Source organism: Phalangium opilio, unplaced genomic scaffold (genome assembly GCF_054372755.1).
Source record: "Phalangium opilio isolate 3A_F unplaced genomic scaffold, DU_Popi_V2 ptg000002l_1, whole genome shotgun sequence".
Classification (NCBI taxonomy): domain Eukaryota; kingdom Metazoa; phylum Arthropoda; class Arachnida; order Opiliones; family Phalangiidae; genus Phalangium; species Phalangium opilio.
In genome coordinates, this window is record NW_028324144.1 from 4,124,628 (window position 1) to 4,150,463 (window position 25,836).

Sequence of the window (25,836 nt, forward strand, 5' to 3'; positions counted from 1 at the left end):
TGGACTGATATAAATACTGAGTAGGTCTATATTACGTAGGTAAAAAGAGGGCGTGTCTTCTAACCCCATAAACGTCACGGTGGTGGGTTAATTTAAATATCTCGTGATGTTATAATGATAATCGATAAACTAAGAAACAAAAATTTACCCTGACTGTATTTCTTTGGTGAAACGAGGTCTACGAGTACTCTAAATTTAGTACCTGAATATTTAGGCTTAGAAAGTTAGCCTATATAATTGTTTAGGTGTCAGCATAAGTTCGTAAGATATGTTCCCCATAAGTTTGTTAATCTCTGGTAACTTAGAAACTGGAGCTTGTCATGAAGTGAGGGGGGTAGGTCATAGATTCAAGGTAAAGCGAAGACGCCTGGTGAGGCGCTGCTGTCAAAGGCTTAGTAATGCAGACTAAATAGGACCTAGATGGAAGTCCTAGCTGCAAAATTAACTGCACCGAGTGTAGGACTTAATTCTCGCTTCCGTCGTTCTCCTTAGGACTAGCTCGAGCTGAAAGTCTCTCAGTAGCATTACGAAGTATAGGTAGTGTCATACTTATCTTATGAACATATCTTATAAACTTATGGTGTCAGACATATTATTTTAGGATCATGGCTTACTGTTTATTGACAGCTATAAAGGTGCGTTCAGCTGTATGTACCAGAAATACAGGTTATATATAATTGTACGTGATCATCGGTTTTATTCGCTGAACGTAAGCATTTACGTCACTAAAATCCTTTGGAAATCCTGAATCTCCAAATTATAGTCTGCTACTATTAACTTTCTCGTGACTTCACGCCCTCTTGTCTCTTACCTCGATTTTTGGTGACCATATTGCCATTGCAAGTCGTCAGCTCTGGCCATACAATCCAGACTTCCAATACTGACGTCACGTCCCCGTAGCTCCTCCTCCCCTCTCAGTACCACTCTATAGACACAGATTGCAAGGCATTTCGTTTTCTATCTAACATCCGGAAACATGAACAAGATTCCGGAAGGGTGTAACAGTAAAACTTTGTGGAATTTTATGAATCATCATGTTATATTTGTGAAACATATTCGTGTAATGTAAATTCAACCATTTTATATTTAGGCTTAGCGTATTGTATTAAAAAGCCGGCAATTTATTAGGGTTAGAGATAAGTCTACTTAAAACTAGTTATACCATAATGGAAATATAGTGTAGAAGTAAATGCAAGGATAAATTGTTTACATCTTAAAAAGAGTACGCCATCCTTGAAAAGATGACCTTTTTTTTTGATATTTTTATCTCATGAAAAGTGCCATTAATATTAGGCATTTTATTTTTTGACGTTACGTATTATACCTCTACCATGGATGGTTGAACTTGACCACGTGACTTCTCCATGATCCTTAATATTTTTTTTAGATTTTTTTTTTTTACTTATTTCCTTTCCTGACTATTTGGCTGCTTGCCTGCACTTTTTTCTTTATTTTTTATTTTCCCGGGCTTTTTTTTTTTTTTTACTCTTTTTCTTTTCCCGCCTTTATAAAGGGCGCTAAGGGTGAGTCACCCACGCAATCCGGTTGCTAGGCAACCATCCGTGTCGGCTGTAGAGTGTAGATTCCAGGCGCGGTGTGACGCGTACTTCTCCGATATCCCTTCCTCCTTTCGCACCCCGGATTCTGTCTCTGCTCTTTCTACGTTTATTTCCAGCCCTCTCTTACCCTCTCCCGCGTTTTCTAGTTTCTACTGTCGGGATACTTCCCGGAGATTGTATGTATACGAAAGCTTTCTGGCTCCGTGCCAAGATTGAGTTCGTGACGTAACGATTCCAGAGGCTGCTTTTCGAAAGAAGGGAGGGGGGAAGAGGGGAATGTTAGGCTTAGCGCTGTTCTCATTCATTGCTTCGCAGCAGTCTAAACCGTGTGGTATATATGACTAGAGGGGATTTTTATAGGGAATGGCCTAATAAACGTTCTTTAGAGTTTAGGGTACATGTTAAGCCTCGGCGCCTTCTCAACACGGCAGGGTAGAGAGGAAAATAATTTTTTTTTATTCGAGCTTATAAACAACTCACGATGGAATGCGGTCGTTTTTAAAATCCCCTGAATGCTACCCTCCCTTATAATACGCAACTTTCTTAGAGTGATATTGAGGTAGAATATCGCATAATTCTATAAATAATATAAAATAACCGGTGCCTTAAGAAGGCGGAGTTTCTGTAGCTTTAACTGTGAATGACGTGCAACGAAACGTCATCACAATAGAATACAGACTTGAAGTAAACCCCGCCTTCCATGATCTTCTGCTAGTCTAATTCTAATACACTTAGACGTGATATATTCATGGCTAAATTAACTTAATTCATTCAACGCTGGAATGCAATTTTTTTTTAGCATTTCTTGGAAACAACCCAGACACACACTCAAACTCTAAAAGACCTTTAAAATATTGCAAGTTTATTTTAGAACGCTTCACTAAGTTTTCGCACTCAACCTATACACTCTTAAACATGAAACTTTTACACGTAATCTCATCTTGATTGAAGATTATGTAATAAAATGAGTTCACAATTTGTAATATTCAAGTATTTAAAACGTAGGTACGTGTACGTTTACAAACTAGTTTGTTTAATCATAGTATTATTTCATATTTCAAAATGATATAAAGGTACTTATCTACAAGTCACAAGATTTTTTAATTTTACGTGGCAACGTACCGCATTTCACTTCCACGTTAGGTTTATCTGGGTTTATCTATAAGTGGGGATAACTTACGTAACAATATTTTTTGATAAAAAGCAGGTTTTTATATGGTTTTATTGATAAGGAAACACAATATAATCGTTTATGAGTGGCTAATAAATAAGAGATATGGGTTGTGAGAGAATATAAAACTCTCATAGAATCGTTGCGACATCGTGAATAAAATGTTACCAAACCCAAAACTTATCTGGTTTTGTGTTGGATAATCAATTGATAAGGATGAGTGGAAAATTTATTAAGAATCTCTCAAAATAGGGATGGTTAGTTACAGCTACGATATCACCTGAGGGTTAGGCTTAAGAAATAGGCTTAATGAACATCAATCTCTTACTGTTATTCATTCATATTTCAAAGATGTCTTTATCTTCAATCTTGCGATTGAGAATTTGGCTTACGAAATAGGCTTAAGAAATTTCCAACTGTCATTCATTTAAATTTCAGGGTTGAATTTATTTGTAATAATTAGGCTTAACGAATAAATCTCTAACTGTTATTCATTAAAATTTCAGAGGTGTGTTTATCCTTTGATAAACTTACGAAATAGGCTTAACAAATATTCAACTGTCTTTCATTCAAATTTCATATACCTTTTGATTTTTAATTTTTAGGCTTAACAAATAGGCCTAATGATTCAATCCCTAATTGTTATTCAATAAAATTTTTAAGATAATTTTATTATTTCTTAACTAAGGCCTAAGAAGTAGGCTTAACTAATCTCTAACTGTCATTTATTCAAATTTAAATAGTTTATAAACGAGTGTTATTCATTAAAATTTCAAAAGATGTTTTTATTTTTAATCAATCCTTGATACAAACTTTATGAGAAATGAATGTACAGTAACCCGAAATGAAACGTTTGGATTTTAGGGTAGGTCTAGAACTTGAGATTGAAATTCCAGGAGAAATATTAGGCTTAGACGCGTGGGTTGTCTTCCTACGTCCGAATTCTGATGGTAACCATTGCTAGCTAGCCTTGAATAACAAAAACCTCATCTACTGTTCCTTGTCTCTCTGGTTTTGTAACGTTACGAAACCTTATTCGCCAGTCGTGTTTCTAGTATTTTGTCACTGTAAATAATTTCTTTGTACTTGTTCCTCGAATTTATTATTGTGTAAATAAAAATAAATAAACAAAGTATAGAGATTTCTGTAATTAAATTCCACAATCAGATCTTGCTACAAGGATCTTTTCTTCGAAATAAAGATAACTTTTCATGCCCCCATCTTGAATCCTTACCGAAGTTGTTAATAGGGGGTGTTATTACCAACTGGTGACGCTTGACAGTATGTATAAGCTTTAAAGAGTGACGTCTAGTGCAATATCTTGGTTGCCATGGCAACGAAGCTCTCATATCTTATATTGTTTTTGTGGGATGTTAATTTTTCGCAAGCGGTCTTTGGCTTCTTCGTGCTTATAAATAGTGCGACTCGCGCCGAACGTTCGGGACGTGATTTGGCATCTAAAGAGGCAATCTTCCCAGTATCCAGAAGGTTTTTTCATAAGTTTTTCTTTGCAGTTAGGCCTAAGACGATGAATATCGCAACCGTATGGGTTTTAGGCCTATAACACTCTTCGGTACACCGCGCCGTCCGTGTTTACCAAATATAAAAATCTTTATCGAGTCACGTCTCGAAACATTTGTACAGCGGGGATATTTTTGGTTTGGAACATTAGCCCCATTTTTAGTGTTTTTACCTCTCCGAGTGACGTATGTCACGGAGAGGTTCTAATTTCGACGTGTGTGTGTGTCTGTCTGTGTGTTTGTCTGTTGTTACACCCACGTGACCGCGTTCGCAGTTTCCAAATCGGAGCAAACGTGTTCGCCATTTCCGAACTGCTTTCACAGTCACGGAAATGGCTCCTTTACTTGAGTTCTCACACCACCATCTTCTCGTCTTTGTCCATCCCACACGGACACCAGTCTGTACTTACTGGCTTCTAATCACCACCATCTTTTGGTCTTCGTCCATCCCACATGGACACTAGTCTGTATTCATTGGCTTCTAATCACCACCATCTTCGGGTCTTCGTCCATTCCACTTGGACACCAGTCTGTACATACTGGCTTCTAATCTCCACTATCTTTTGGTCTTCGTCCATCCCACATGGACACCAGTCTGTACATACTGGCTTCTAATCACCACCATCTTCTGGTCTTCGTCCATCCCACTTGGACACCAGTCTGTACATACTGGCTTCTAAACACCACCATCTACTGGTCTTCCGTCTATTCCACATAGACACCAATCTGTCTTATTGGCTTCTAACTCCATAGTCATCGTTTGGTTTAAGACATTCGCGGCGATCAGCTAGGGTTACGAGAAACGTCTAGCCTCCCTAGGGTGGGTTGTCCACCAAAGGTTTTCGCAATTGCGGTTGTTCTTGCTTTTAGCTGTAGTTCGACACCCTTATATACTACCTATTTGAGTAAGGTAATGCAACCGGCGTATGCTTCATTTCAAACGCCAAAATTAGTCAAGTCTCTCAAGAATGTCTAATTGTTCTTTATCAACGCGATGTAACGCTCTATAAGGCGAACAACTAACGAAGAAAATATTTAATATTAATTATATTTATTTTAATATTTAAGATAATCTAGTTTCTCAACTCAAAATTAAAACGGAAAGAGTTAAAAAGCAGCCTATGTTTTAGTCTGTGTGTGTCCGTCCGTTAGTGCACCGCGTTAGCAGTTCGCTTTGTTTTGTGGAAAGAAATCCTACAAAACCTTAATATTTGGTTTTCTCATAATATATTATTAATATATGGAAATATTTTTCGTAATTTCGATGCCTTTAGTGGTTTTGTAGCTATAAAGCTCTGTTTCATTCTGATATCCCAAGAATATTTTTTATTATTATTATTTGAAATCGATGTTTATATATTACTTAAGCTATACTACATCTGTTTATAGCATAATTCTTTCTAAAGTGATTTCAAGAAGAACGCAACTATATTGGGCAAATGAACTTTTATTTGTCATTAGGCCTAGTGAACCAAAAAGTAAACGCTTGGGTTTGGTTTTCGTTTCTGTAATACAGAGACATTAACGGTTCAGAGTGAGCCGAAAGTTAAATACACTTTTAAATAATTAGGCTTAGACTTTATAATCATGGTGGAAATCTGGGCCGCGTTCAGCAGAGCTCAGCGCTGTCAGGCGCTGTTAGCAGTGTCATCCAGAACGGGATTTTGTTATTGAATTTTGACGTCACGGTGCTCAGTGAGCCAGCGCGGTCTTTAAGGAAAATAGTCGGGTTTTTGGATAACGTGACGTAAAACGCGTAGTTCTCAGCTTGGCGAAAAAGCATGGAGGAATTAATACAAATAGCTCTTGCTGATTCTGATGGGACTATAGCTATTTAATTGGCGTGAAACAAGTTGATCACGCGAGAGCGGCGAGAAGTTTAAGAGACATGTTAGTTTCTATGTTTAATTATAAAAGTTGTTCTTATCTATCTCCATAAATATGTTATCATACAATTTTTGTTAAGCCTTTGTACCTTGCACGCTTTATTGCGCTAGCTTCATTTTTAAAAGACCGATGACCGGAGAAAAGCTATGACGACAGATCTCACCAGAAAACGTTTTCCAAAATCCGCTGTCTTTTTTGGTGAGCTCTGCTGAACGCAGCCCAGATCAGTGAAAGGTCTGATCGTAATCGGATTATAGCTTCGTGTGTTCATGCTTTTTATGGTGCGCATTTACCTTCAGTGTGTGTAGCCACAAATTAGCTTTGGTGTTATGTAACTTTAATCGTCATGTTGACAAACTAAGAAAATTGTTGAGGTGAAAGGAGAGGATAGTGTTTACATGGCAACCCTGTTGTGAATATGGCTTTGAACATAGAGGGTATACAGTTGAGGAGTAGCAAATTGGGCCTTTACAAATACGTAAAGGTAATATCCCTCCAAAGTTTTATCTCTTCATTTCCGGTTTTTCCCCCATCGGATGATTTTAATGTGTACAAGTATATCCTTATTGGATGTAAAATGTCGTCTGATTTACAGTATATTTGCTATGCTTTGTATACTGCTTTAATATTTCATAAATTTTAACTTCAGTATTTGTTCATAAAAAAAAGAAACATTTCCATAACTGGGTAAATAAGTTTGTAGGTAGTCCTTCTCTTGACTCGGAGAGGTAATATTTTGGTTTTCCCAACTTGTTTCTCTTTAATTTAAACAGCGGTGTAGGCAAATTAGTTGGGAATGAGTAAGAACTCCGAAACCATATCGGTTCCCTTCCCAGACGCTCTAAAGTTTAATGTGTCTGGTTCTTTTTAGTTTTTTTTAAAATAGGAGGACACATTTTAGGTGTAACTGACTCATAAATTACGTACAGTAAATCGAACGCAATCTCTGTCATTATTTTCGTAACATTGTGTAATATTATTTTAATTGCGTGATTAATTAACTCTCGAGAACGGTTTCAAGGATATTTCTTACATAGTTATGGTTATTATAAAGAAATATATTGAATTGAAAGAAAGTGAAAACAATATCGTTTGTTTGTTATTGCTTTTGTTTCAGACAAGGCTTACTAGATGGCGGTAGCGTATAGCAAGCGCGATAGAATCAGGCTTGGAAATAAGGTTTATTTCTGAACTAGTCCTCCGGACCAGTGACCCCTGATGTCTTAAATATGAAACTGGTCCCGGGACCAGTGACCCTTTCCCTATTTATTTTTCTACTGGTCCCAGGACTTGTGGTCGTTCTCTCTTCTAAAAAAATCTCTCTCGGCTTAGGGTTGTATACACAACTGGACTCCTGGAGTCGAACTTTATGTTAAAATGAAAATAATTAAAGAGGTCCCCATATCAATTTTTAATAAAAGTAGGAATTAATAAACTAGTCATTGGGACCAGTAACCCTCACGTTTTGAATAAAAAAAGTGGTCCAAGCTATTAATAAACTGGTTTTTGACCTGTAAACCTGTCTTATTTCCTAGCCTGGATAGAATATATGATGTCGTCTGCTTTAGTTTGAAATATGGCGGTACATAACGCGGGATATTTATTAATCTTTTGTTGAAATCGTTTTAATATATGTTAAAATACTGTTTAATTAGCAATTAAAGTTACTAATTAACTTGCGTAGTTATGTCTGATTATAAATTAATCGATGTCAACTTGGACTTCGCGAGAGAAACTTTAAAAGAAGTCCAAGAATGGAAAAGCAAAATGAAGAACGATTTGACTACTTTTAAATTGATGCATAGAGATGATTATACTGAAGATTTGTATTACGTTATAGATTCTATTGGAAAAGACGAGTAAATTTAACATTTATTACTCCAAATTATCAATTATGTATTAATTATTTTAATACATTTATGTAGAAATCGCGTCGAGAAAGCCAGAATACAACAAGTTGTCAGAGAAAGCATTGAAGCTGCTGAAAAGGATGTCCAATCGCTAGTCAAACAAAGATTGAACGAACTCGAGTCAATTGAGGATCAACCTGAACCAAAAGAACCCCTAAAACCACCGGTAATTAAAAATAAAACCGCTAAGCCTAATGTCAAAATAAATCGCCAAAATGAAGCTAAGCCTTGGCTTCCAAGAGTCGCGCTTCTTCCACCACGAAGATTAGCTTTAGAACAAAAACTTCTTAAGGAAAAGGAAGCAAATACTAGCGTTTTATCCGATAAAAAACCAGTAAAACTCTTTAAAAAGCCCAAAACTTTATCAGAACTCATGGAAGTTAAGGAAAAATCCCCGAAATACACTTCTCAAATTGTTCAGTTAGGGCTTCCCTCTATGACTAAGCCTCAAAACGCGTCAGTGCAAACTTCATTCAATTTCAATACACAAAGGGTTATAACACCAACAAAACATAAAATTCAAACACGTAACAAGGAAAATAATCAACCATGTGTTGATGAACGAGCAATTTTGATTTCAACCCCAGTTCAAGTTGATAGGCTTAAAGATAAGAGTACGAACTTCGCGAATGTGCGACAACCGACGTTTATTACTAAAGTTAGGCCTAAACAGTCCAATGTTGGGGTTGTGAATATTGTTAAAGATGAATATCAACCCAAACAACTATCAGTTCAAGTATTACCCAGTGTTAGTATCGAATGTGAAAAGTTTAAGATACCTAGGACTAAAAAGAACATTGAACTACTTATCGAGAAGGATTTGAACACTTCTTCTACATCTTCAATTGATGAAAATGTTAGCATGGAAAGTAAACCAAAGGATAAAATTAAACTAGTAACGTCTGATATTGCGACTCAAACTCGTAACTTACACGTAAATGTATCAACCTCATTCGATGATAAAATCGGTGAAAGTGTTTCTACATCAGCCCCAAAATTACCGATGGACACTATAACAGTTAGACAACTTTTACGGGATTTAATAACTGCATTAAAAGAAGACGAAAATGGTCAAAAAGGGAATGAAAATGGTCAAAATAGGATCGAAAAGGGTCAAAATAGGATCGAAAAGGGTCAAAAAAGGGGAGAAAATGGTCAAAAAAGGGTTGAAAGTGATCATAAAAGAGACGAAAATGGTCAAAAAATTGTTGAAAGTGGCCAAATTGACTCAAAGAGACAATTGGAATTGAATAAACCGAGAACGGAATCAAAGGGTGTTTCCACCGATTCTTTCGAACGAAAATCACAGTTTGTTTCCATGGAAATTGAAACGCGGTCCCAAGGAAGCTCTACAATTGAGAAATATTCAAAAACGCAAGAAATTCAAGTCCAAATTGAGCCTTTGAAAGAATTCAAAGATGCAACTGTAATGGCTAACGAAGTGAAGGAAATCAAAGACGTGTCGATATTAAGGACAGATTTTGATAAAGAATGGAAAGAAATTGGAATTCAAACAACTGATGAGGCGAAAACGACTTTAATTAATGTTAAAATGGATGATAAATCAACTGGAATTAGTACTCCAATTGTTTCTAAAAGTAGCGAAGGATCAACAGACACAAGTAGTCCAATTGTTTCTAAACATAGCGAAGGATCAACAGGACAAAGTAGTCCAATTGTTTCTAAAAGTAGCGAAGGATCAGCATCTTCACATTCATCTCACGAAATACCGAAAGATTCAATTAGTAACAGAGAAATTGGAATTCAAGTTCAAATATCAAGCTCGGGCAGTTCAAATTTGTCAACGTTTAACGAGAGTTCATCATCATCGGTGATTGTATCTTCAAGTACAACGGCAACATCATCATCTTCCGCAATTTCCGATGAAATGATATCGGAAGGAGAAGTAATATTTAAAAGACCGTTCCCTCTTCCCATTCGACGTAAAATTCCCGTACGAAAAACGTCATCTGAATTAGAAATAACTCAAGAAGAAATTGTTGGTGGTGAAGAAAGTTCAATAAGTGAAGGTGAAACACGGGAAGTTGAAATTGAAGACAATCAAAGAGAAATTGGTGAAAAAAGTAATTTTAATGTTAGCGATTCGGGAAAATTGTTTAATGAAGCTCCGCGAATTTTGGAATCCGCTCAAAGTATCGGAGAAATTAATTTAAATGAAAATTATTCCGAAATTAAAGATGATGTATTAGAAAATACCGAAAGTGTAGATGGCGATAGTGGGGCTTCATCTGGGGAGATAGCCGGCGCAGCTATTCAATAAACAAGGAGTATAAATAAGGGAGAAGAATTAAATAGTTCATAGGGATTTCTGAGCCCGCTCTTATCCTCCTTGCCGTCTTTCAAAACGCACCTTTCGTTTTCTTGGAAAGTAAACCAAAATATTTGGAATATTTTTCTACCAAAACGCTTTCTCTAAGATAATTTGTACAATTATTCCCCAAATTTTACTGAAAAATAAAGATTTTTATGAATTTATATCAGTATTAACATTAACAGCGTGGCAGCGTGCATATTTTAACAGAGGCTAATAACCCTGAAAGATACAATGTAAGTTAAGTTTTCAAAGTTGAAAACTAGAATTTGTATTAACAACGAACGAACGACAACCTTTTTTTCCGCGTAAGATTAAATCAGAGAGAGAGCCATGACTATTGTCACGACCAAATACAGATTTAATTCAATTTCCTGCCTTTGTTTAAACTGAAGTCGATATTTTAGACGAGGGGCTGATCACTTCTTCTTATGGTGCGTTTTAATTGGTAAAACGACAAAATCAGGATAATATATTGTTAGCTATTTTGCTTAATTACTGGAGTTGTAAGAATATACCATATATGATTTAATCGTGATTAAGTCTAATTTAATAATTCTAATCGTGATTAAGTCTAGTTTAATCATTCTAATCGTGATTAAGTCTAATTTAATCATTCTAATCATGATTAAGTCTAATTTAATCATTCTAATCGTGATTAAGTCTAGTTTAATCATTCTAATCGTGATTAAGTCTAATTTAATCATTCTAATCATGATAAAGTCTAATTTAATCATTCTAATCGTGATTGAGTCTAATTTAATCATTGTAATCGTGATTTAGTCTTATTTAACCAGTCCATTTATGATTAAAATCGAATTTAATCAATCTATTTATGATTAAAATCGAATTTAATCAATCTATTTATGATTAAAATCGAATTTAATCAATCTAACCACGATTAAATCGAGTTTAATCAATCCAACCACGATTAAATCGAATTTAATTCCATCTAACCACGATTAAATCGAATTCAATCACTCTAACCACTATTAAATCGAATTCAATCAATTTAACCACGATTAAATCGATTTTAATCAATCCAACCACGATTAAATCGAATTTAATCAATCCAACCACGATTAAATCGAATATAATCAAATCTAACCACCATAAAATCTAATTTAATCAATCTAAACACGATTAAATCGAACTTAATCAACCCAACCACGATTAAATCCAATTTAATCAACGTCTGATGATTGCATTATTAAACAAGAAAAGAAGTGAACCGCCCCTCGTCTCGAACTTCAGAACCCCCATTCACTCACTCAAACAAGCAACGAGTCGACAAAACACAACACAACACGAACCCAATCTAATTTGGAACATAACATAAACCAATCCGTTACCTTTATAAAGTCCTAATTAGGGAAAAAACTAATTTAGTATATGTATATATACAGTTAATTGCGTAAGTCTTAAAAAGGAGTGGCACCCTTTTATTTTAAAAGGAAGTTAGGGAGTTGACTGTCGAAATTGGGAAAGTTTCAAAACCAATTATGATTAGGCCTATCTTCCCCTTTTCAAAAATAGATTGTTTTTAAAAAAGGAACGTCATATCCTAATGAAGCATGGAGAAGTGCACGGTGATAATGAATCGGCTGTTTTTAACCACGAGTCCGCGATGGAACTTGAAAGATTGGAAGAAAATGTGTCTGAAAAGCATTTTTCCGCGGGAATCTTAACAGGTTAGAGGAGGTAGGCTTTTAAGATATCCTATTTCATAGCTGCTCGTATCGGGTTGCTGAATTTCAGCACGCGGGGATGATGGTCCATGGGTCCAATAGCTTTCTGGGTTCCCCCGTCGTTAGGGTTGGACATTGGCCTGACTGGCTATGGTTACTAGAGAGACTGGTTGGTTGTTTTATGGATTTTATACGGCGTTTATTAGGGATAGAGAAGAAGTGATATCTAGTTTATTAGGGAGAAGGTAAAGATGCCGAAGTATTCGCGCCGCGCCATAGTCCCTGCAGTCCCCCCTATTAAAATACAAGGAGGGACGTAAAAGGAGGCCGGGCTATTTCGCTACACTCTCCTCAGTCGGAAAATATGACTGTAATTTTCGTCATTCGCGTCGCGCTGACGTGAGTTTTCAAGAACCAATGAGATGATGCTGGTTGTAATTTAGAGGCGGCGGGGATTAACTCCGGACCTACTATACGTTTGGACTGGAGATAAAGCTGGAAATGTGGATGAATGAATTTTTTCCTTCTCCCTATTAAATTAGATATCACTTCTTGGTAAAACTAAGGGGGACAAGCCCTGAGACAAATTTATTGTTTAGTACACTAAGGGGTCACTGGTCTTTCCTATTTCTCAAAATGTTTTGGGGCTGCAACTACTTCGTAGTGTCTAATTATGCACCCAAGAGGTCTCATAGAACCCTAGTCTCTAGTTCAACGCCTTAGCTAACCAATCTTTCAATTAACCCTGGACATAAACAAGTGTCTGAGGAATGGCTAAGCTATTAGTCCCCATCCATACTACCAAGGGTAGTGAGTGTAGTGTTTCCACCCGCCGTTCCGAACGTTTTTGAACCACCAAACATTTTAACCTTCCCAAGACCAAAGTGAATCCAATCTTTTGACATTTGATACTTCACTGAGCGTTGAAGATATTTGGCAGCTATTGGTTGCTCGCACCGATCAGGCCGCCGCAAATCTTGTTAAAACTCGTATCCCTACCTACTTAAGAAGGAGGTGTCCGTTCTCTTACTTACCCCATAGCCTTTAGTAAAACAACCCAACAGAAACCAGTAACAGGGAAAAACAAAACCAAAAAAATCTGTGTTGAAATTTGGAACTTGTGTAGAGTTGTGGGTCGAGTTAGTTTATTGGCAACCCTTGCACGGAAAAGTCACCAGTTAAGTTGCCCAAGTTTTATTATATTATCTAAATGGCCAATATTAACTCGTGTTATCGTCGTAAAATTCTGGAATGATAAAATTGGATGCTACAAGTTTGCAATGCATTTTATTTTTAGCATGAACGTGTTTAAACCTTTCAACCTTATCGAGAATCTACAATTTTAATGGTAAGCTTTTAACTTTTTTATTTACTTATCTTTGAAAGGTAATTTTTGTCACTGCCCCTCCCCCTTTTTTTCTTTGCAATAACCATTAGTAGAAGTAAATATTTTGAAGTGAAGTGCGCGATGGGAATAGTTTGAAGTGGTTTAGGGTTACGCGTTTGTCTAAACAGAAATTTATTTTGAACGAATGATGATGATGATGTCTTATGTTTTTATTTGAACTTAAGAAGCGTGTATATGAATTTTATTTTGGCGGGAAAATATGGCGCGTGTTTTGAGTGATGTTAAACCACGTGGGTTTAGTAACTTTAGTTTAGTAATTTGGGGGATTTTATTGGGTGAATTTTGTGTCTTAGGGCTAGGGATTATTTTTATTTTGATCTTGTAATATTAAAGATATTTGTAAACAAGTTATAATTGGAGTGTTTTATTTATGACCCCTTAATTAAATTAGAAATCATTGTCTTTCAGTTTATTAATTAAATTTAAGGGATCGTGCATAAACACTCCAATGATAAATCGGAAAGGGTGACCCTTAATTAGTGCAAAATGTCATAGAACATGTTCGACCCAACCCACTGTTCTTCGGTCCTACTTCTAAAAGTTGACTTCGGCACGTCACGTGTTTTATTGATTGTGTTATCTATTTTACTGCCAGTAGTTTTCGACACGCTCTCTATAATTGCTTTAGAAATTTGTATGGACACTTTTGGCACAAGAAATACGTCGACATTATGGGGTTGTTTCAGGGCCACCTTGCATGCATTCTTTTGAATGAAAAGAACCCTATTTCAATTCCACTGCAGCAGTCCTTTCCAGGAATTTTTAGTACTAGGCTGTTTGCATACATACCTCCTCTCTCTACAAGAAATATCCCACCACCAAATATAGGTCCGGACACTCAGATGAACTTTTAAGAAGCCAGGTGGTAGACCTCGCGACGTCTAATAAATACCCTAACTTTGTCTGACCTTTGACCTAACTTTACCATAATATTAAACCCATATTATAATTAAAAGTGATTAAGTCCATCCGTAGCAACACGAAATAAAGCTTCCCCTATTCCCTATTAGGGCTTTTTAAGTATCAATTGACCCCTGAGTTCATAGGTTACGACCCAAAGTGTATACGCGAAGTCTTGATAGATTTTTACATGCCAAGGCTTAACGTTTGTCTGGATGGATTACTCCCTATCTGGAAAAAGGAAGAAAGATAAGTAGGGGGGGATAAGAAGGTTCTTTCGGTGGTGAACCGTGGAAAAGGTGGATGGAATTCCTCTCTAAGCTGACTGTGGTGGTACAGGCTAAAGCTGGGCCAAGAGGTGGAAGGAGATTTTGAGTTTTCAATGGGTAACTGAAAGCCAGCCCGGCTTGGCTTGGCTCTGTTTGAAAAATTCTTTCCCGCGTTGCCTACCAGCCAGTGCATGCATTTTGCGTCTTATGGGGAGGGATGAATGCTGGGAAATAAAAGGTAGTTTCATTGGCCCCGCTGAGCTCAGCTCCCCAACCTGTGCCCTGTGGTGGTGCTGTTGTGTTGTTAAGAATATTACCTGCGCCAAGGCTTATTTCTTCTTTGGAATTGGCGCTCTTTTTGGCTGCCAGAAGACATTCGTGATTCGTTGTTAGCAGCCTGCCTGCCTCACTTGGCCGCTTTTTCGTGCACCGAAAGTTGAATTCAGTTTTATGAAAAATACGCTCTTCCGGTGGTGCAAAGGTAGAATATCTTTGGATCATTGAAGTCATGAGGCATTGAGGCCCAACTAGGGACCCCTGTTGCACGGCGCGTCTTACTCCAGTTGTGTCTTGTGTGTGTTGGAAATTATATTATTATAGTGGTGGTGTATACTTTCTTATTTGGAGCGTCCGTTCGTTCGTTTTTCTGTGATTCGAGGTCACCTGTGACTTATAACTCAGCAGGAGAGACGTTACGGTTACGGATCGGTGTGATTTTTGATTTAGTTTGAGACAGTTCGCGAAGCCGGTTGGACGTGCGTGTTTATTACGGTCGTGTTTACGGTGAAATTGTTATAGGCCTAGCACAAGGAAATATTTTAGTATGACATTCGTAGGAGTGAAGTGTTTTTGTGTTTTCATACGATTTTCAGTAAGTTTTAATTTATTTGATTATGTTAAAGTTATCTGGGGTTTTGGGTTTTTGTGGTTAGGGCCGTCTGTCAGGTTAAAAACGGTTGGTTATCTGACCTTCATTGAAACTAACAATGACTACCATTGGGGTAAGGTTGCTTGCCGTCTTGTCAAGCAATTGTCACCTACCATTGGGTAGTACTTACACTTGATGGTTAGGACAGGGCCGGAAATAAGAAAAAATTCTTATGGGACATGTGTCCAGTGATACCCCCTTTGACTGGAAAATTTATAGGACACTGTCCACTGGAGTGTGCAAAAATTGTGTCGTGTCTTTATCATAGTCAAGCTATCAAAACTAAGTAAAAAGTTACTGGTCAACTGTCCAGTGACCCCCTTAGGGACATTTTAAAATTTTATTGGACAATGGCCACTGTTCTGTGCTTATTTCGGGCCTTGGGTAAGGACCAAGGAATATTTTTTTTCTATATTTCAAAGAGCAAAATTTTAAATTTGGAACCGCGTTTAGACCTATAATATTAAGGAAGCTAGGCACAATTAAGGCTTCCAAAAGTACACATGTTAGGCCTTTACGTGAAGCAGATAACGGTTTAGGTTCAGGGTGGCCAAGTACATCGTGATCTGCTTCACAGGGAGGGGCCTAACGCAGGGGATCATATAAGAAAACTTAAACTTAACGAAGCTTTTAAATCGCATAGACACATTGACAATTCAACTTGAAATATTAATTATTTTGTAGATAGTTAACAGTAAAGGGGGTTTGAGAAAATTCCTCCCCTCTTAGCAGTGTTGTCAGACCCACTGTAACTAGTTAAAACTGAGCTACTAGCATTTCTCTGCAGTTCATTGGCTCATCAACATTCTGTCAACACTGGCCTGGGAGAAACATTAAAAACAGCTCTAGATCCTCTTTCAAATAATAAATTATTTTAGCATGGTCCTTATCTTACGTGACATTGTTACTCCTGGTAAATTACCCGTTGAGTTATTTTGGTCACTATATACAGGGTGTTTCTGATAAGTCTGCATACCATAAATTAAGGGGGATGTTCTTCGGGAAATCAATTTTGAGTCGATCTCCATTTTGCCACAAGGGACACTGTTTTAGAGTTAAGATTGTCCAGAGTATTTTACGGATGACCCCTTACTTTAATGAAGAAACTGAAAAGACAATGATCTCTAATTTAATTAAGGGGTTATTCCTAAAACACGCCATCAAATCTTAATTCGAAAACAGTGTCCTTTATGGAAAACAAAATGTAGATAGAAGTTATACATTTTCGACTCAAAATCAATTTCCCAAAGAACATAAATCCCCCTTAATTTATGCATGCAGACTTATCAGAAACACCCTGTATATGAATATATGTGTTACGAATTTTAATCATTAAAATATGGTTTCGTATTACGTTGCAACCATACCGTATCAAACAGGAAACATTTAAAATTCTTAGCAAAACTTTCCTTCATAAAAATCCCCAATTTTAAAATAATTTTCAATAATGTTTCAACAATCAAAATAATACCTTTACGTTAACACAAACCCAACCCACTATTCATGATTACGGCCCGGGTGACTTAACTATTAATTTTAAATTTTCCACGTAAAATAAATGACTAAGCCTTAGGCAATACGCGAGTAACCGTATTTTCTTCTGACATAATGACATTAGGCTTAGCCAAGGCCCGGAATAAAAATTATTACATGCAAGCAAGAAGGAAGTTGCACACCAACCTTTAATTAACGTTAAAATTACCCTCAAGTGAGGTTAGCAACGGTCGCGTAATAGACCAATTTTATCTTCTATGGATGTCTCTCCAAAGACTCCAAGTTTATTGGGTAATGGCAGTACCTTATATTAGACTGTGTTTAAGTCTAAGGGAAAATAGCTTTAGTGCCAACAGTATATACCAGGAATGAACTATAATTATTCAAGTAACCATAACAAAGTTATAAAGGTCATTGTGAACTATAGAATTATTTAAAGGAATTAAGGATTGACCTCACGTAACCAGAAATCAACCTGCGGTTGGTTGAGAAATTTGCTTTAAAATGCCTTATAATTAAAGGGATAGTGTACCTCTAGCACTAACTTAACCCTTTGTTTTCCTATTTTTTGTTATGAATTTAAATTATTAAATTTTTAATGTTCTTTTACTAAAAACCGGATGTAATTAGGCGTGGTGTAGTTAGCTTCGTAAATGAATGTGTTCCAAAAGGTTTGACAATTGTTACTGAGAGTTCGTCGTGGACTCGTGGAGTGACGTAATTCATATTTTTCTCGAAAACCCATGAATGGGGAGGAGCTGTCAAAAACTTAGGACAGACTAAGTTAAAGTAGTGAGACGGACTGTGAGCTTGTTGGTTACTAATCGGTGCGAGTCTTGTGATTGGTTGTTCATCATAACTTGTAAACGGGAGCCGGACGGCAACATATCCCATAGAACACACTGTGCTTCGCTCCTTCTACCCTTTTTCAAATACCCTGTGTATATGTTAGGAATTAGCTTAACTTGATCTTCAAGATACGAATTTTGTTGGTTAAGTCAAGAAGTGATATCTAGTTTATTAGGGAGAGGGTATAAGATGCCTAAGTATTCGCGCGCCATAGTCCCAGTCCCCCTTTCAAAATACAAGGGGGACGTAAAAGGAGGCCCCGGGCTATTTCGCTACCTCTCCTCAGTCGGAAAATATGACTGTAATTTTCGTCATTCGTGTCGCGCTGACGTGCACAGTTTTCAAGAACCAATGAGATGATACTGGTTGTAATTTAGAGGCGGCGGGGATTAACTCCGGACCTACTATACATTTGGACTGGAGATAAAGCTGGAAATGTGGATGAATGAATTTATAACTTCTCCCTATAAACTAGATATCACTTCTTGGTTTTACGTGCTACTAACCCTTTAAATGTAGCTTAGCAAAGGTGGATAAGATATGAAGTCGGTATCGTTAAATACAAGACCTTAATTTCTTTGAGAAACCTTCAAACAACGGATAATTTTTAAATTCAAAAAATTATGATTAGAACTTTGAATACAATAGGGTCATTTATTTTCTCAATTATCTGCTACGAGTTGACGATTAAAAAGTGGGTTGGCATTAACTTGCCTTTGATAATGTTGGGAGTCTATGGGTTATTATCATAAGGTGCCATTTCTTTTCAAAGTTCACGCAAATTCCTTTCAAGAGTTAACGTATAAAATTTAGTTTAAATTCTTAAGTCAAGGTTTTGTATTGAAAAGGCGTAAGAAAGAAAATGTGTAATGTCATTTCCCGTGATGCCTTGCAGTTGGATGATTATAATTTATAAGCAAATATTTCTATAAACAAACGAATAAGTTGGTGCGGTGCCACAGGATGTTTGCTTAAATTGTTGTTTTAAACCCCTTCCTGGTTTGGTCTTATCAGGGTTCTTACAAATCTGGATGTAAATTGTTGACGAAAATCTCAGGGAAATTTGTTAGGTTTGATTAAGTTTGCTCTGAAGGTGTTGCTTCAACGATAAAGAAACTACTCTCGTTGTTATTACTCCATATATGGGGAAAACGTGGAAAACTCAGGGAAATATATATGGGGAAAAACCTGGAAAACTCAGGGAAATATACTTGGAAAACCAAAACAAAATACCCTGCTAGTAAGTTTGTTCTAAGGGCTAGTAGCATTTAATTTAAATTACCATAAAATTATGGTAATTTTAAATACTTGTCAATGCCAATATTAAGTACTCCCAGAAGTGGTATGATACTAGAAGTATTGAGCTAACCAAATTCTTCACTCGGCATTAGTGAAAAGACTTGATAAAACACAAACGGTTGGCCCTCTAGTGGCGGTTTCAGAATTTTCCCTCCAAAACGTGAGACGCTCGCGGTGGTAGACGGCCGAACTAGATTCAAGGAGCCGCGCCGGTGTTCGGCCGCTTTAGGTTGAGGGGAAGGGGGTAGGAAATGTTTTTGGAACTCGACCAATTTTTTTCTCAGTAGTGTAGGCGCGATGGAAGCGGCATAAAATCCTCAAATTTGTTCACTAGTGCCAGGATCTATTACCAATGCTAGAGCCCTTCACTTCTAGTCTCATACCACTTCTGGTACTCCGAATTGAAACTTTGAAGAGGATTTTGTTTAACCATTCAGCGAAGGTGCCAAAAAGAATCCGTACCGTGGGAAGCCGATGTTCCTATTTTGGCAATAAATAAAAGTTTGGCAATCGATGTTACGTATGTGGGAGTTACTTTAACTTAGGTGTTGTAATATATATAATACTTATCTCTACAAGATGAGCAATACAGTTAAACCACTGTTCACTGGGTCACTCCTTCAAAAATAAATACCTCGCTATTTTGACTAAGGTTTGGCGAGGGGAAAGCCACTCGTGGAATAAAGTGTGCAAAGTTTTGGAAGGTGTACATAATTAAGTGCCAGATGAAGTCAGTTGAGATCTATTGAATGCTCAGTTGAAGTCCGTTTTAGTCTCTTGAAATCCCAGTTGAAGTCTCTTGCAGCCCAGTTATGACACTCAAAGTCGAAGGACTCCGAGTTGCAGTTACTTGAAGTCACTTTACGTCTGTTGAAGTTTCATTTGAAAACGCTTGTTGTCTGTTGAATTGTCAGTTGAATTCACTTGAGGTCTCTTGTAATCCCTGTTCAAATCAGTTTTAGTATTATGAAGTCCAAGGTTTTGTCTCATGAAGTCTCAGTTGAAATCTGTTTCAGTTGAGGTCAGTTTTAATCCCTTGTAGTCTCAGTTGAAATCTGTTTCAGTTGAGGTCAGTTTTAATCCCTTGTAGTCTCATTTGAAGTCGCAGTTGAGGTCAGTTTTAATCCCTTGTCACCTGAGGTCTTTTGAAGTCCCAGTTGAAGCCTGTTTTAGTCCCTTGAAGCCGCATTTGAAGTCAGTTTTAGTCCCTTGAAGGCTCATTTGAACTCACCTAAACTCTTGAGGTTCCAGTTAGAGACCACTCTGGATGCAAATTGGTCTCTTGATATCTTTTGAAGTCTTAGTCTCTTGAAGCCCCTTGAAGTAAATTCAAATGAAGTCTCTAAAACTTCAAAATATTAAATTAAAAAAAACTAAAATGTTTCTACAAGTGGTTTCCCCCTTGAAATTATGTAAAAAAATTAATATAGTGTGTACTCGAAACACGTATAGTTATTTTTCTTTTGTAAAAGACTGTTGAAGATTCTTTCTCGGATAGATAGAGAGTAGTGGGAGCTAACCTAGACCAGACTGGATTCTTGCATAATGATGTATTACATCCTGTCGTCCATTATTATATAGGCTCCGCCCATTTCTTAAAGAGGGGGAGGGAGAGGCTAGCAAAATAACAACCTTTTCATAAAGTTTACTTTCAAGTTTTTGGAATGAAAAAAGAAAATGTGTTTTTGAATTATTGTTATGGAACAAACAGGCTATGGAGCGTTTCAATATAGAAGTTTTTACTTAGTACTTTGGTTGTTATTATATTTACAAGTGTATTGGACTGTTCTCTCATTGGCTATAATTTCAAACGATGATTCTGCGCAGAATGTGTAATATTTATTAGTATTCAACTCGAAATTTTGTCATATATTTAACCTAACCAAACCAAAACGGTCGTCTGCTCAATTACTTGAATATTGGTACTTTATGTAACTGACTAGCTGCTGGGCTTTTCGAAATTGTCTCGGAATTTCTACAGTAGATCTTTAACATCTCTGCACAACGGTAGATCTATAGAGTCTCTGCGCAATAGTAGATCTATAGAATCTCTGCGCAATAGTAGATCTATAGAATCTCTGCGCAATAGTAGATCTCTAGAATCTCTGCGCAATAGTAGATCTCCAGAATCTCTGCGCAATAGTAGATCTCCAGAATCTCTGCGCAATAGTAGATCTCCAGAATCTCTGCGCAATAGTAGATCTCCAGAATCTCTGCGCAATAGTAGATCTCCAGAATCTCCGCGCAATAGTAGATCTCTAGAATCTCTGCGTAATATAGGCTGGGCAGAACTTTGAGCTACCGCTATTAAAAGCTTTTAAAAACCAATACCACAAGCGTGGGAGAAGTTTCTGCAAGTCCTGTTCCGCTGGAATTTTAACTTCATTATCAAAAGTTATTTTAACCCTAAAAACCTTTATCTCAAACTTTAGTTTTAGAAAAATAACGTTCATATTGACCTACTTGATAATAGTGACAAATTTGGCCTAGTAGATAATATCTTTAATTGGAACGTGTACTATACAGCAATCGGTTACTATATTGTTACATTACACTTTTAGTGTACAGTAGATAGGAAGCTATCTTACCCCTAAACCTACCTGTAACTTCACTGAACACTAAGGTTGAAAGTCCTCTCGATCCACCTTCAAATATAAGTTGTTACATTTAATTTTAAATTCTTAGATGATGAGATGAAAAAAAATTTGTTCTTGGGTTGTTTTTTTATTTGAAAAAACCCGTTTTATTCTTAACCCCCTGGCGCGCATTCATGAACTATTTTTGACATTGAGATAATGGATATTTTCTTTTAACTTGCGGTCTTCTTATCCCAGTTTTCAAGATGATCAAAAGCATCTTCAAATATTGCCCTAAAGTTATTTCTTCCTAAATATAGAAAATATTCTATAACAAGATGGTTAATTCAGACTATATGACATTATAAAGTCATATTGTTCCTACCGATTTTTTTTGTGGTTGGTTAAAACTAATTTCACGTCAACTAGTTTTAAATTCGAACTAAAAGTAATTTAGCTTGATACTTCGTTATTTTGCTGAAAACTTATTTCAAATCAATTAATTTCTGCTGAAAAACTAACTTTAAATTGATTCATTTATTTTCTGCTGAAAAACTTAATTTCAAATTGATTTATTTTTGCTGAAAAACCAAATTCAAATGGATTTATTTCTGCTGAAAAACCAATTTAATATTGTTTTATTTCTGTTGAAAAACTACCTTCAAATTGATTAATATCTGATGAAAAACTAACTTCAAATTGATTTATTTCTGCTGAAAACTAACTTTAAACCACCACAAACATCTATAATCATGTTCTACAAATTCGGCTATGGGTCCTTAATCCTTATCCAGGAATTTCACTTATTTTACCTCAATTTGAAAGATAATTACCATTTTTCCTGAATTTTGAAGATAATTACCATTTTTCCTGAATTTTAAAGATAATTATCATTTTTCCTAAATTTTGAAGATAATTACTATTTTTCCTAAATTTTGAAGATAATTACTATTTTCCCTGAATTTAGAGGATAAGTTCTATTTTCCATGATATTTCCCTGATGGTTTTAGCTCTAAAAATGTTTCTCTATTTTCCATTTTTCTTGAAAACTGTCCTACATTGTAACTTCCACACCAAGATCTTTCTCTACTTCTACAGGTTGTTGCAAGTCAATAATTCCCCAGCGTACGATTCGGTAGGGTACAGCTAGAAATAATACATCAAAATAGAAACTTGAAAAGGAGGGGGCGAGTGACCGAAAGAATTTTAATTTATTGATCATTAACGCCTCAATCTTTGATTGGGGCCTCTCGTAAAAATGTCACCCCCTTCCGGTCGACGGTTTACAGCCTAGTTTTTAATGTAATCAAAAGGATGTGATCTGACATTCTGATCTATATTTTTTTAGCCACACGTTAATCACAAAAGAAACTTTTCACCAGAAGTAAACATTTATTTTTCACCAGAAGTTGTAGAGTTATTTTTCCACCAGAAGTTGAAAAACAATTTTTCTACCAGAGGTTGTAAAGTTGTTTTTCTACCAGAGGTTGTAAAGTTGTTTTTCTACCAAGGGTTGTAAAGTTGTTTTTCTACCAGAGGTTGTAAAGTTATTTTTCTGCCAGAGGTTGTAAAGTTATTTTTCTACCAGAGGTTGTAAAGTTATTTTTCTGCCAGAGGTTGTAAAGTTATTTTTCTGCCAGAGGTTGTAAAGTTATTTTTCTGCCAGAGGTTGTAAAGTTATTTTTCTGCCAGAGGTTGTAAAGTTATTTTTCTGCCAGAGGTTGTAAAGTTATTTTTCTGCCAGAGGCTGTAAAGTTATTTTTTCACCAGAGGTTGTAAAGTTATTTTCCACCAGAAGTTGAAAAGCTGCTTTTCCACCAGAAGTTGAAAAGCTACTTTTTCCGCCAGAAGTTGCAAATTTATTTCTCACCAAATAAATAAAGCATAAAAAAGTCAAGCTATTTATTTTTCACTAGAATTAAAGCTACACTATTTAAATTTTGATAAGATGTAGAGGTCATATCCCCTTTGTTATAATATGAATGTTATGGCCAGTATTAGATCATCTGGTTTCCTTAAATATTTTAAAGAAATTAAACTAAACTTTAGCTATCCTTGAAAATATATACATATATATATTTCTCAAAAGAATTTTTATTGAATTGTTTTGAAACGAAGTTCTTTGATAGTAACGGAAGTTCTCGAGTTCTTTTTCGATATTTGGTTGCAATAACAAACCACCAAAGAAGAATTGTGAGAATCTTTGGAATCTTCCAAGCAAGAGCACTCAAGCGAAACTGGCAGAGGCAAACCTTTCTGCTCAAAAATTTTTAAATGATAAAATACCATAATATAACCATACCGAAAGCGAAAGGGGGACAACCTTTTGTCAAAACACTTTAGTTAATGTTTGGAACTTGCTTAGTTATTAAAAATAATTAATGAATTGGGTATTTTTTTTTCTTTTTGTATTTTAAAGATGTCCTCAAGCCTTTTTTAACTTATTTTTTTTATCTTTTACAATGGATTTCTCACGTCAGCTAATGTTCAAAACAATCTCCCATTTATCGGTCGCCTTCAAAAAATTTCGACAATGACAATCTTCTTTGATTGGCAATTTATTTAATCACTAATTGGAATTGGTACCGTTTAATTTTAAAGGTTTTTTGTTTGTTTTAGTACTTAATTTACAGCGTGCGTAGGCTCCTCTATGTTAATTGCTTATCTCTTTATTAATATTGTAGTTATAATTTATTTGAACATAGTTCCGAATTAATATGAATTCATAAATTAATTCATAATTTTTCATGTTCGTTCTGATTTAAAAAGAAACATAATCTAGAATGGCCCTTTCCTTTCTTTAAAATCAGCTTAATCTAAAAATTATTCCTGTATTTTCCCGCAATTAATTATTTTTACGACCTATTTCCTTCGGTTCCCGAGATAATGATATTAATCCAATCATAAGGATATCATACGATACCATAACGATGGATTGAAGTAGGAATACATAGAGCTACTAGGAATGAATCATACGTAGCCATAACGATGGATTGAAGTGGGAATACATACAGCTACTAGGAATGAATCATTGCGTAGCCATGTTAATTTCTATGCGGGTTTTGTGGGCCGGGCTTGAGAACTTAACTATCTGTCACGCAACATTATTCTGACGTCTTTCTGTGATTTAACTGGTTGATAGCGAACAATGATTCCTATTAGATGTATGTATTCCTGGTCGAAGGGATGTTAACTATAGAGTGCTACTAGAAATTTTGTTGTTACGTCACACGCTCTTATCTCTGTTTTGGCGGCCATATTTTAAGTCGTCATCTTTGACCCCTAAATCCCTAATAGAGCTGTCTCAGTTGTGACGTCAGTGCCTAGGTGAAACGTCAGGGGCTTAGCTTTGGCAGTGTCTGGTACCACTTTGGTTCTATGGGCAAATAGCATGGATGACGTCACACTAAGACTTCTGAGATAGCTCTATATTGAGGTCACTTCACGTGGTTTCCCTCTCATGTGGTATCTCACTATACTATAATAACCGTATATCATATCCAAACTTACACATTATAGGGTTATGAATGATAACTTAAATTCTGCACCATTTTGAAGTAAAGTAAAGGAGTCATTATTAAAAGTTACATTATATTTAGTTACCGTTATTTTCATAACGTATACGGCACACCAATACTTAGGCGTTATAGGGTTATAATCCAATTTAATACCTCAGACAGGAAACTTGTTATTCTAGGAGAGCGGTCGCTCTCTTAGATAAGACTTGATACTGCCTCTAATGCTAAAGGAGGGTTCTCTGATTGGCCGTAACTTTTTTCGTATTGTGTTTGCTGCTTTGAAATTTTGCCAGTGAACTAAAATTTGGGCCCTAATTATGTGGTTAAAATTTCAAAGAGATCCAACTAATAGTTAGTTCTATTAAGAAAAAAGTTGTTAAGGGTGGTTTTAGAATCCATAAAATTAATCAGACATTTGGTGAAAGATACAATATTCTTCCATAGACATAACATGGGATTTTTTTGAAAAATGACCTTAATTGGGATCGTGTATAAAGAAAACTAATCATTCGTTACGTTTGGGAACCA

At 36.1% G+C, this 25,836-nt stretch overlaps 2 protein-coding genes and 1 long non-coding RNA gene across 5 annotated transcripts in view; 2 read left to right on the forward strand and 1 right to left on the reverse strand.

Moving 5' to 3' along the window:
- LOC149718362 (protein PALS1-like) overlaps positions 1–25,836 on the forward strand; it is a 179,747-nt gene that overhangs the window by 65,453 nt on the left and 88,458 nt on the right. Inside the window, exon 1 of one of the 3 annotated variants that reach the window (XM_089842388.1) lies at positions 13,145–13,415. The exons of 1 other annotated variant lie outside the window; for it this stretch is intronic. The gene's annotated coding sequence lies outside the window, so the exon portion shown is untranslated. Of the gene's footprint in view, positions 1–13,144; positions 13,416–14,938; positions 15,516–25,836 lie in introns of those variants that run through there. One more of the 3 variants, XM_089842386.1, reaches the window with a different exon arrangement.
- On the forward strand, positions 7,711–10,543 carry LOC149718367 (uncharacterized). Its single transcript, XM_089842384.1, has 2 exons — positions 7,711–7,996; positions 8,063–10,543. Exons 1-2 carry the CDS (start codon positions 7,824–7,826, stop codon positions 10,326–10,328), a joined length of 2,439 nt encoding a protein of 812 aa, XP_089698510.1. The 5' UTR covers positions 7,711–7,823; the 3' UTR covers positions 10,329–10,543.
- LOC149718368 (uncharacterized) lies at positions 17,237–18,514 on the reverse strand. Its single transcript, XR_016368684.1, has 2 exons — positions 18,422–18,514; positions 17,237–18,003 (listed from the first exon to the last, which is right to left on the reverse strand). It is a non-coding gene; the product is annotated as an uncharacterized LOC149718368 (long non-coding RNA).